This window comes from Eufriesea mexicana, unplaced genomic scaffold, assembly GCF_001483705.2.
Source record: "Eufriesea mexicana isolate 0111107269 unplaced genomic scaffold, ASM148370v2 scaffold2208, whole genome shotgun sequence".
Classification (NCBI taxonomy): Eukaryota; Metazoa; Arthropoda; class Insecta; order Hymenoptera; family Apidae; genus Eufriesea; species Eufriesea mexicana.
This window is the reverse complement of record NW_016910292.1, coordinates 717,269-729,301: the sequence shown is the minus strand read 5'-3', so window position 1 is coordinate 729,301 and position 12,033 is coordinate 717,269. Positions and strand designations below refer to the sequence as shown.

At 43.0% G+C, this 12,033-nt stretch overlaps 1 protein-coding gene across 1 annotated transcript; it reads left to right on the top strand.

Moving 5' to 3' along the window:
• Nucleotides 1-3,674: 3,674 nt before the first annotated feature.
• On the top strand, nt 3,675-11,793 carry LOC108549770 (monocarboxylate transporter 14). Its single transcript, XM_017903285.1, has 11 exons — nt 3,675-4,022; nt 5,108-5,312; nt 5,579-5,719; nt 6,327-6,515; nt 7,011-7,254; nt 7,756-7,954; nt 8,342-8,518; nt 8,818-9,040; nt 9,293-9,532; nt 9,611-9,736; nt 10,436-11,793. The coding sequence occupies exons 1-11, from the start codon at nt 3,906-3,908 to the stop codon at nt 10,594-10,596; spliced, it is 2,022 nt and encodes a 673-aa protein (XP_017758774.1). The 5' UTR covers nt 3,675-3,905; the 3' UTR covers nt 10,597-11,793.
• Nucleotides 11,794-12,033: the final 240 nt, after the last annotated feature.

The following is a 12,033-nucleotide window of genomic DNA, read 5'->3' as shown; positions in this document are numbered from 1 at the left end:
CACTCTCTTGGAACATATGAAAAATGTTCATTCTCAATTTCTTCACCGCAGTAGGCAATTAACGTTACCCTAAGCGCCACTCTAACTCACAGTTATCAATTACATCATCAATTATCACCGTTCTAGCAGTCCAACAGTCCTAAGCAACTGTGCTTCGGTTGCTGAAGAAAGGGAGATCGATAAATGCGTTCCATAAATTCGTTGTTCTTATGCCAGAATCGTACTCACAGTTATCAATTACATCATCAATTATCACCGTTCTAGCAGTCCAACGGTCCTAAGCAACTGTGCTTCGGTTGCTGAAGAAAGGGGGATCGATAAATGCGTTCCATAAATTCGTTGTTCTTATGCCAGAATCAGAGGACTAGTTGTTTGTGGATGACATGCAATATCTCGCTTGTTCGTGAATGATTTAAAGGTTCGTAGGAAGTTGTGAAGCGAGAATTAGCCATGGCTTATTAAAAATAAGAGCGCTCCTTATCAGCCAGTCGAAATTTACACAACCCTATTTGCACAATACTCGTGAAACAATATATAACTCGTGGAACAATACGGCTTCGTCAAGGAGCGCCGTCGCTACACGTGTACCAACCATGTGGGCTCTGGACCATTTATCTGGCGTTAACCAGTGTGTCGAAATCTCCTCTTCATCCTTTCCTTCTTTTTCCCTCCCGTCTTCTTGGCTAGATCGTAACCGATTATCCGTGGTCATTTGTATTTATATCTGACGCGACCTTGTGCCAAATGGTGATTATAAGGGACGATGATAGACAGTGATATGTAAGGGACGTTGTCCCGAGCCATCTTCATGGATTTTTTGATAGACAGTTTGAACGTTCGAACAGACGGTGTAGGATGTTGGTAACATGATCATGTGTGAAAAATTAGCAGATCCAGAGACCAAAAACTGTTTCTTCTTCTTTGTTTCCGATTTAGTTTAGAAGATTATGAGCAATTGTCTGCGAGAATAATTAGATTTGTAGATTTCTCGAGACTTTGTAAGAATAATTAGATTTGTAGATTTCTTGAGACTTTGTCACACTTCAGGACGTTGATCCCGGAAGAAAGGTCTCTCTGTAATTCCAGGGGTTCACTCGTGTAATTTATTTCGATCCTTTATTGAATTGAATGCTATTTACCTGGTATCTGTATTTTTATCACCGTTGTTATGGTATCTGAACTAATTCTAAATGTAATTTCGTCCATAAGCGAGTAAACACGATTGATCGGATCGAAAGATTATCTCAAGTATCTAATTATCGCTGGTTGGATCTTTTAATCAAGCGTCTACTGCGAGAGATGATCTTCGGTTTATCAAAATTTCAGTGAGCTTATTGACCCAGTTCCGCCGATAGTTTCGTCTCTAAGGGACACAGGAGCATTCGTAATAATTATTTCTCTCTAGATGAGACTAGAATACATGTCGTTTACGATAATTAAACTTTTGTGTGTTTAGGAAGAGGCAGTTGTCGGAGATAATTGCATTGTAAGTAAATTTAGAAAACAGTTGCATTCGAGATAATCCCAAGGAAAATATTATTCATTTGGATTTGCTTTTCTCCTCTTCATCTATCAGCAGTATCACAATGCACTGAAAGATTTGTGGGTGCCTTGAGTGTGAGAGTGTGCATAGTAAACACAGAAACGATTTACTGTGTTTTCAAAGGAGATGCGTTTCGTTTGATATGCAAACTCTGTCGTGAAATTGGTTAACATAGGTCGTATCTTATCGTTGATTTACAAAATGCGAGATACAAGATCGTTCGCTTATTAGAACAGCCCGTCCTCGATTGTTCAATTCTCTACAATCGTACGCCGAACAGGCCATTTTCTGTTGCTCCGTTAAGAACAGACGAGCTCTAAATCGACCAGAATTTGATTATTAAGCCAAGTGAAAACGTTACAGGTGATAAAGTCATTCGTTGTCTCTTGAATATTTCTGGATTAATAATTTCGGGGTTAATTTGTGGATTTACGGTATGTGAAGTTTTATACGCCATTTCTTCAATTTCCAGTTGTGTCTTATACCTGCTAATTCACACCTAATCTTTTGTAAATGCCAGCGCATCCTCGAAAGTGGGTATACAGTCATCCCTTAGTCACCCTATACCCTTGCCCTTTGTACAATATTCCTTCTCCAGTCCTTTCCACGTCATTCCTAAATTATCCATATATATGTAGCGACTTGTAAAAAGACAGACACAGATTCTTGTACAACCTCACGACGTGCACTTCGTAATAGAAACCTCGTAAGTAGATTTTCAATTGGGTACTTAATTCCGTTCCCCGGAATCCATCAATTGCACTCTTTATGCTAGTCTTGAATTTTATTCTATCGAATTCTTGTATCGATTCGTTTTTATCGTATCTTGTTAAATATTCAGAAAGGTCATCAGTGCATCGATAAAATTTCGTTTTAAGAATATTATCTTAATATTTGCAATTATGCATCGGTTAATCCTGCGATAACATTTCAAGAGTTACTATTTGAATCGATTTAAAAGCTTGAAGTAACTCGAAAAGTCTACATACCCCTAGGGTGGAAGTTAATTCTCGGTTGAAGGTCGGATAAAAGCATTGAGAAAGGTCAAGGGCGGCCGAACATACAGAACAATCGGCACGTGATGTGAACTATCAGCTCGTTTGGGATCGGGATGGTCGTTGTTCGTGTAGCAATTTAACGAGCTGATTGCTCTTTTGCCCGTGGGACTATACTTCATGCATGTGACCTAATCAGCTGTGAGAAATTTTCTCAGGACAAACTTCATCCTTAATCGAGTTCTTCGTTGTGCGTCGAACATCACGGTCAACACTAGCGGTATTCGGTGTTCAGTCGGTAAAACGAAATTAAAATGATCCACGCTGTTCCTACGAAGTTCTGCGTTTGACTTCGCCTCTCAATCTCAATTTTGTGCAGTGTCTCTTCGATCCTCTTCTCGTGCTATAAATGAAATGAAAGAAGCAGAGTAAGTCGAAATTACGCTCTTTATAAGAACTCTTGGTGTTTGTTTCGCGATTGTAAGTCGTTATCTCACATCGCCCTCGACCTACCTCATACCAGCCCTAATCGCATCAGCCTGAACCGGCTAACTGAACGTTGATGAAACGATCAGAGACAGAGGTCTGGAATCGCGCGAGGTCCGATTAGAACGTTGTTTTCTCCAATGATATTCGTCCGAGATTCTGGTCATTCGTCGGACGTTTATCAGGACGCCACTTTCTTCTTGATATCGTCCAGTGTTGACTTCCATCGCGACGTTTACGACATTCTATGCTACATGAAACAGTGTATAATATCTATGATTCATACGGACTGTTCCACAGTAGCACACTTCCAGTTGAAGATTCCAGTTGTTCGTGAGTGAAACAGAAACGCTGCTGAAAAACAACCGTGCCTAGACGTTAAATCGATCTACCGTGTACCGATCGATATCGAAGCGTGATCCATCAGGATTGATATCCGTACTCGTTACACAGCTTCGATTTTCGACATAGCACCCTCCACCCCAAAGGGTTCCGGCATCGTTTATCATAAACGAAAGAAAGGTCGCGGGAGGAGCGAAAACCTTGTCGCCAGTTCCGTTCCCGCCTCTTTATTCCGCGTATACGTGGATAATTTATAGGTATGATAATACACACGTATTTACGTTGTGCACTAATGTGCACGGCGGGTATGACGTGTCGGTATACGGATTGAGCAGAGTGTAAACAAATACCTAATTAAATCACTCGCAGATAGACATACAACTCGTAATGCGTACGAAACGCAACATTTTTCGTCGCCTCCGCCTTATCTTCATCGTGTTTTCTTCCGTTTCGTTTCCATTCGTTCCTTTCATCTCTCTTGTTCATACGATCTACATTGCTGCATCGTTTCATCCTTTTTCAGCCGACCGTGGACGACGATGGCGTCGCTGGGGAATAAAGTGGATGAGCATGTCATCAAGGTACCGCATCAGAATGGAGGCGGCTACAGGAACGAGGAGCTGCAACTGGAAGACATGCAGGATAACAACAATGAGGTAAGAAGACCGATGGTCTGTGTGGAGTATCTCGAATCGCGCTTCGATAATATCACATGGATCATGCAAATGAAAACGAGGGATCGGTTCGTTAGGAACGATCGATGTTACTTGGACGAGTTCGCTATTCTTTTCATAATCCGTGTAATTTGCACGCAGTTGCCGTAACACTACTCGTGACACAATGCCTGGATGATCGTGGATCACGCGTCGCAGTCACCTAACTCTGACATTTTTCTTTGCCGATGGATTTTCTTTTCTGCAAGCAGTGACTTCGTTCTTTTCATTCATCCTTCAGTGGAGATCGTTCGAAGGGAAAGACCTGCAAAGTACAAGCTTTAGAAGGGGAATTACGTGGCTCGAGGAAAGTGTGGCAATACCTTTGAATACCCCACGAAAGAAGGCTCCCCGATTCGTGAGAGAAAAGTTCCAACGATCATGGTGGTGAAACTTGCGAAACGCCAGGCTCTCCAATGTTCTGTGAAGAGATTAGCGACAACCGTCGGCGGTATCGTTGCACGAGACTAAAAATACTTGTAGTAATTCATACAACGTTTCTCAGCCGGAGTAAATCGGTATCAGCGTCACATGTCTCTGGCTGTCCGATAACTCGCCAGAGTTTTGGGTCACGAGCGATCCAGCGAGAATGCGAAAGTCGCCGGCTTGGCCGGTTTTGGCGTTTTTAGCCTTGATCTCGAGCACCTTGTGAATTTCCACGGGTGACGATGCTGAAATGTCATTCATTGCCCATCGCGTTTACCAGCGAAACGAAACGTTTGCCTCTTTCCGTCAACTATGCTACACCTTCACGACATGCTAGTTATTCGAGCTCCAAACTTCTTCAAAACTTCCTCGTTAAATCTCGTTAAATCGGTTCCTACAGTGAAAGCAGGTAAGAATCGTGCCAGGCCGGAAAAAGTCGAGTAGACGAGAATCGTGAAACCGATCTGACATCGTGTCTATCCTCGGTATTGCCTATTAGTATGGTAATCAAAAGGAAGTTTCGAGAGAAGCGCGAAACTTCTCGTCGAGATAAGTTTTCCTGGGAGATTCACGCGGGAACTTGTGATTGTTGGTGTTAACAGAGCATCGAGGTCGAGATGGTGGTGCCGCCGGATGGTGGATGGGGTTGGGTGATCGTCGCAGCCTCCTTCATGTGCAACCTCTTCGTGGACGGCATCATCTTTAGCTTTGGGGTCTTCCTGAACGACATATCCGCGGCATTCGCGGTGTCCAAAGCGAGGGTGGCGCTAGTTGGCTCGTTGCAGTCTGGATTTTATCTTATGGCTGGTCAGTGACAAAAGAAGGATGTAAATTCATTGATACGTGATAGTTGAAAAAATACGTTTATACCTCGATCCAATGTTGAATGACATTTTCTTCTTATCCTCGTCGTTCGTTATCTGTGTTATTTTTAACGTGCAATTTAATTAGCTCTTTATCGTACTTGTCAATGACTTTTTCCTTCTGAGCCAAGTGATTGACTCTAATAATAAATCAACGTTCCTCTAGTTTCACTTCAAACTTATATGCAATCACGGTTGCCATGTTCGCAGGTCCATTTGTGTCAGCGTTGGCCAACAGGTACGGCTTCCGGCTGGTCGCGATCCTTGGAAGCGTGATAAGTTGCAGCGCTTTCGTTCTCTCGTACTTCAGCACTTCCATCGAGTTCCTCTATATCTCTTACGGCGTGCTCGGTAAGTTCTTGCCCTATATACAGGGTGGAGCGCCTAAGAGGGTGCTTAAATATTCCCGTAGCTCCCGGAAGCTTTGCTGTTAAGGACAAATTTGCTCGATTCAGAAGCATTTGCATATTCTTCGACGCATCTTTGTCTTTGGTAACACCTACGTACCTCCACACACTTGGCAAACATTTAGGCACGCTCTTTCGGGCCGTAACCACCCTGTATACGCTTCTTTTGGGCCAAGTTTCTGCTGCCTCGACGGAAAAGTTTCCCTCTATCCTGTAGTTCCATTTCGCATGTAAAGAACGTTCCCCTTTTCGAAGCACGTGAACGACATCTCTTTTCATCCCCTGTTCGTTCGATCGAAATTCCTTTAACAAGAGCAGAAAGAAAAAAGAAAATAACGAGAAAGACGAACGAAGGAAAAGAGAATGAAACCAACTAACGTTAACTCCGATATCCAAACTATTACGATCGGGGAGTTTAATAAAATCCCTGTCGAGTAATCGTCGATGAAACGAGTCCCAAGTAGAACGATGGCGATTGAAAAAATTCCATTCCGCGCTCTATCGTTTTTACTTCCCCCGTTTCACGTGGTCTTTGTGTCTTGCATTGTCAGGAGGTATCGGGGCAGGCCTGATTTACGTGCCGGCTGTGATAACTACCGGATTTTATTTTGAAAGATGGCGAGCACTGGCCACCGGGATCGCGGTCTGCGGATCCGGAATCGGCGCTTTCTTGCTCGCGCCCATCTCAGACTTACTGGTCAAGCAATTCGGTTGGAGGGGCGCGTTGCTCTTCCAAGCAGGTAACCAATAAATCATCGGATTAACCCATCATCGATCAGTCTTCGATTGCGACGCCGAGATTTTGTCAGTAAATTCTTTGCCGACAATGTTATTGATTGGATGATTTACAATTTGCTAATAAGATGGTATCTTCACTGTTTGGTCTTGTAAAATGTTTTCGCTCTGTCGTACGGGATGTTTCATGCCGAGAAGCGTTCTGTTGTTTTGCCATTCGAGGCTCTGCTTTCGAGCAAACAATGGAAACTTTAGAATTTAATTTCCACAGAGTGCTGTCCAAACACTAACAATTCTCCAATGTTTTTGATGGAATTTTACACTTGTTTTATTTGCTCCTTTATTTATCAGGCGTTGAAACATTCTTCCAATTTAGGACTGATCAGACTTGTATTTCCTGATATGAAAGAAAAGAAAGAAAAGAAAAGAAACAATTTAACAAAGAAATCCCTTGAAGTACATCATTATAAATGTTGTTATAAATATTATAAATACTCTAGGGATGCTGTTGAATTGCTCCATTTTCGGTGCCATGTTCCGTCCACTAAAGCCAACGAGGATTAAGGTAAAATCCACCCCGGAAAACGCGGGTTTAGAAGTGAAAAACAGTCTGATGGCGAGAGGAGTGTCCACTGCGTCGTTGCACTGTGTGCAACCAGAAAGAAGCGGTTTCTTCGGGACCAACAACAATACCGATTATCCCACGGCTGCTGAACTTCTTGGAAGCAACCCCAACATAGTAAAGTAATAATTACATCTCCATTAGTCTTCATTTCAATCGGTGGTTTCTTCGATCCACAGCCTTATCATTTGAACAATCGATTTCCGAATTGACTGTAAATTTCAAAGAGTTGTACAAGAAAGTTTAAAATTTAGTAAAAGATCAAAATTGATATACGTGTATTACATTTAATTACAAATTACCGATCAAATTCTAGCGTTTATAACGACAAGAGAGATTTGGACAAAAGATTTTGAGAAATAGAAATTGGTAACACTGAGTTACACAGAGGTTTTGCTTGTAGAGATTACAGTCTCTTATTTAAGACACAAAGCGTGGCGCGAGTTGGACAGGTAAAGGCAGTAGTTAAACAAGCTCTCGACGAACGAATTAAAACCGAGACTAAAAACGAGTTGTAAGTCGGTAAACTCGTAAAGATACAAGAAGCGTTAAACTGTGAAACAGAACGAAGAGAAGGGTGGTGTTTCGAGTCTGATGCTGATTTGAGAAACTTCTTATTACAGTGCGTCCAAGTCCCTGCATTCGCTTCATAAGGTCCACGTGGAACTGCGAACTCTGGAGAGGAAGTTGAGCAGCTCTGAGAAGCGGCTGTCCGTCCCGATCTATCCCGAGTTAGACGTGAACATGGATGAGAAGATGGTCGAGGAGGAGAACAATCTCCTCGGTGGAGATGTGGAAAGACTGAATGGCAAAGTGCCCACGGTGAGTGTAGAACACTTATCACACATTATCCTAACTTTCAAAGAGGTCAGAAAGCGCACAATGTTTCTACTAATTCACGTTGTTATCACTTGCAACGAGTAAGTAGTCAGAGGAAATATATAATTATCAACCGTGGTGTAAAGCTGGACAGTCACTGTACGAGTTGCTCAGCGAGAATTCTGAAAGATGGAAGATGGTAATATGACTCCAGGAAGAAAATGCACATGAATATTAGGAAGATCAACAATTGGTTATGAGGATATTTACGGTAACAAATGTATTTTGTAGATACGGTGGAACATTTATGGCGGATTCTGTGCCAGCAGGATTCATTTAGTCATAATAACAGTTCGTCCTGTTTAAGTAAGTAGAGGAAATTGTTGGCAGATTCGCAGGCACACGATCAGCGGCAGACGTCTGCGCGCGGACTCGGACTGCAGCCAGAAGTCGCTGAAGGTGGGCAACAGGCGGAACCCATTCAACAAAGATCCACAGAGACCGTTCTACAGAGACGACATCTTTTATGGCGGGTCCCTGAACAGACTGCCGCATTACAAGTCGCAGGTAAGGAACGGAAGGCCTAAAAATAGGATAAATAATTTAAATTTTGGAAAGGAGCTTTGTTCGATCCAAGAATTTCTACTGATTATGCGTGCGAAATTACGGAATTGATTTAAATTAAACAATTTGATACCAAACTTAGATTAAATAAATTATGATTATAAAGAATTAATAAGTTTAGTCTAAAGACGATCTTCAAGTCGAACGATTTGGTAAATACAGATAATTTTCATAGACAAATTTCAATGCTATTTCAATTCAAAGCTGAAGGACTTAGAAATTACCGATCACAATTTACACAGCAATCATCCGTTGGTTATCACATGTCTGTCACACGTCTGCCTACCGCGACGGATATAGCTGAACAAGAAAGCGGAAGCTGCTACATCTGTCCAGAGAGTGTTCGTCGAATCCTGACAACGATGCTCGATCTAAGTCTTCTGAAGAGTCCATCTTTCTTGATCCTGGCTATCTCTGGTGGCCTTACGATGATGGGTTTCTATACACCCTTCATGTACGTCCCAGGTATCGTATCACTTTTCGTTAAATCACCTTCCTTATCTCTTACAATGTTCAACGTAACTTCTAACGAACGCCTCTTCAACTTTCTTGAAAGCGTATCCATATCGCTTGCCGTATCTGGAAAAAGTTGGATTCAGAAAAAATTCAAGGATCTGTTAGATGGTATCTAAAGGGTTGTCCCATTTTTGAAGTCGACCAAGTGCCAAACAGAGAAAACAGAGAAACCAAGTAACAATAGCTGATTCTATCCTGCAGATCGAGCCCAATTGGCAGGCATCGAGGCCTCCACCGCTATGTTCCTCGTTTCTGTGATCGGTATCGGTAATACCATTGGTCGTGTCGTTTGTGGAGTGGCCAGCAGCTTGCCAGGAGTTAACGCGTTGGTCGTCAACAATATATTCATCAGCGCTGGTGGGCTTCTCACCATTTTCTCCGGACTATCTCTCAGCCAGAGCTATCAATTCTTCTACGCTGCTGGTTTTGGTATCAGTATATGTGAGTAGACACGATTATCCTGTAACATATTAAAATTGCGATCATTCAATTGATAATTTGGTAACTCGTTTCTTACAGCTGTCTTTGCCTCGCTGAGATCGATAATCGTGGTAGATCTTATGGGACTAGAGAAACTGACCAACGCTTTCGGCTTGCTTCTTCTGTTTCAAGGCGTGGCAGCTGCCATAGGCGCGCCTCTTGCAGGTGATTAGAAAATATCGATTCCTTCAACAGCGGGGATGTTATGCGACAATGTATTGCAACGTTGCAACGTGACATCAATCATAAACGTTTGGTATTACAGTACTCCGCCTCAGCAGCATATTGTAATACGTTTGAGCGTAGAATTAAAAGTCGTACATGACTAATGCCACCGCGATAATGCAATTAATTATCATCGAACTGGCGCATTACAAGATACTGGTCAGTGAATAGATTTCGTGAGACACTTTCATAAATCGAGAATGCAATTATGCAAGCGTTTCTGAGCATTATAAGAAGATAATATCGCTCATAGATGCAGAGAGTGAACCTTGAGGCCTATTCGAGATAAGTGTATCGAAGCGAGTGTAGATTCGTAATTAGATTTTAAGCGTATTTGTACAGCAAAGGGAACCGAGCGATGCATAACATCGTGATTGACCAAGCGTCTGATTTATTACCAAAAGATAGGATCATGAATTATTACGTAGGTGGCTGTCAAAACCAATAGATAAGTAGACACTTGGGCGTTATCTAATCTATTTTTAGAAGCGTAAGCAATTTCGCGATATTCGCTGCGAGAAAGTAACGTGGAATAATAATATATCAGCTGCGGAACAAGTACAAAAAGAAAGAACAAAATACCAGCGATAAACTATGCGCCTCTGAAGGAGAGATTACAATATTATCTGTCGCTTTCAGGTGCCTTCATGGACGCAACCGGAAGCTACGACGCCTCATTCTACGTGTCAGGTAGCCTCATCTTCCTCTCGGCTGTGATCTGTTATCCCCTGAAGAGGATCAACGTGTGGGAAACGCAGAAGAATAGCGATAAATGCAGCGACGATCCGTCCAAGTCCTGATCGACATCGAACGCCAGACAGAACGCCGTAGACTGAAGTCTATCATGTATTCTCGTTGTCGGCCGACGTGTGTGTTTGTACATACTAACGCGTAAATAATTTATAACACCACTGCCCGAATCGATAATTAATCAGTGGCGACACCAGCACCGGCGTGATCATCGCGACCACGCAACGGGCAGAGGGGCTCGTTCGTGTTCCAACTTCGAAATTCGATCGATCTATGCGGTCTAGACGGTCTACCAGGACATTCAGGCGAGTGCAATAGGGGATTTCGTGGATCCACGAGCAGAGAGGAATACCGTCCACACGAACTTTCGATCTTTACGAGCGTAAAGCATCGAAATTTCATTCGACTCGAGACAGTTTTATAAGAACGCGGACCCGACAGACATAACCTCGAGCTTTGCATTCCCATGGAACTTGGCTCGCGCTCCTTTCGTATTCCGAGCAGCGTGTACGCCTCTCGCGACGCGAAGTCACCGTCGTTTTACGCTCTTTTTAATCACCGACGTGCCTCTCCGTGAAACCTCGCGACGAGTAGTTGGAAGTCGCGCAGGTTTCTAGATCGTCCGATGACGATGATGTTCGTTGTTACGTGCCTTGTACCTCGTAGTGGCGTAGAAATTTTATTCGAACGTTCCCACGTTGCTCGTTGGGACGCTTCATCGTTGTTTGTCACTCATCGATCTCGTGTCTGCTCCGCACGGGACTATTCTAGATAAGGAAGGCGTTTGTCGATGAAGAGATTAGCGGCGAACGATTACTTGTATCCAACGAGCAGATCACTAATTTCATCCGGATCTGAACCGCGTCGATCTATTTTTCCTATGATTCCACACCGCCGAAAATTTCCAGTCGCCATGAATGCGATCGCTACTCTAGTTTCCTCGAAGCAACGCTGTAAAGGCGAGTCATTACGCTCCTTTATCTTTCGTACATCTTGCATTGTTTCTATTGGAGCACATGCGAAATGTGTCTCGGGAGGTAGGCGCGAAGGCGGAGTGAATATTCTCGTTGAATCGATCGATCACGACTCGCGCTTCCGGAATATCTTATGAACCGCGTTTCTATAATAAATAAGCAACACACGACTACACGTGTACGGCGAAGGCGTATGTACTTGCATAAATGAGTACACGTAATCTCGATAGACCGTGCATCCGTTCTGGTGCAGTGCTATTTCTAGCGTTAATTAACCGCTAACCGACATCCGGCTGCGTGGTCCGGATGTGTGGCTTACCCTTAGGCGTTAAGGACTTGCTCAAAAAATGAAATCCGTTCCTACTGTTCCTAATTAATTATCTACTCTAGTATTTTTCTTTTTGTTTTCTCTTTCTTTTCTCTTTCCTTTTCTGTTTCCTTAGAATTGTCTGTGCATCGATTGGCACACGTTGAAACGATAATTCGTTGCCTAGATTTTTCGTTCGTAGTCGC

Coding starts and splice junctions, on each gene's coding strand:
- LOC108549770 (XM_017903285.1), top strand. CDS start 3,906: ATGGCGTCGCTGGGGAATAAAGTGGATGAGCATGTCATCAAGGTACCG. Junction 7,255..7,755: donor AGCAACCCCAACATAGTAAA/GTAATAATTACA, acceptor TTCTTATTACAG/TGCGTCCAAGTCCCTGCATT. Junction 7,955..8,341: donor TGAATGGCAAAGTGCCCACG/GTGAGTGTAGAA, acceptor AATTGTTGGCAG/ATTCGCAGGCACACGATCAG.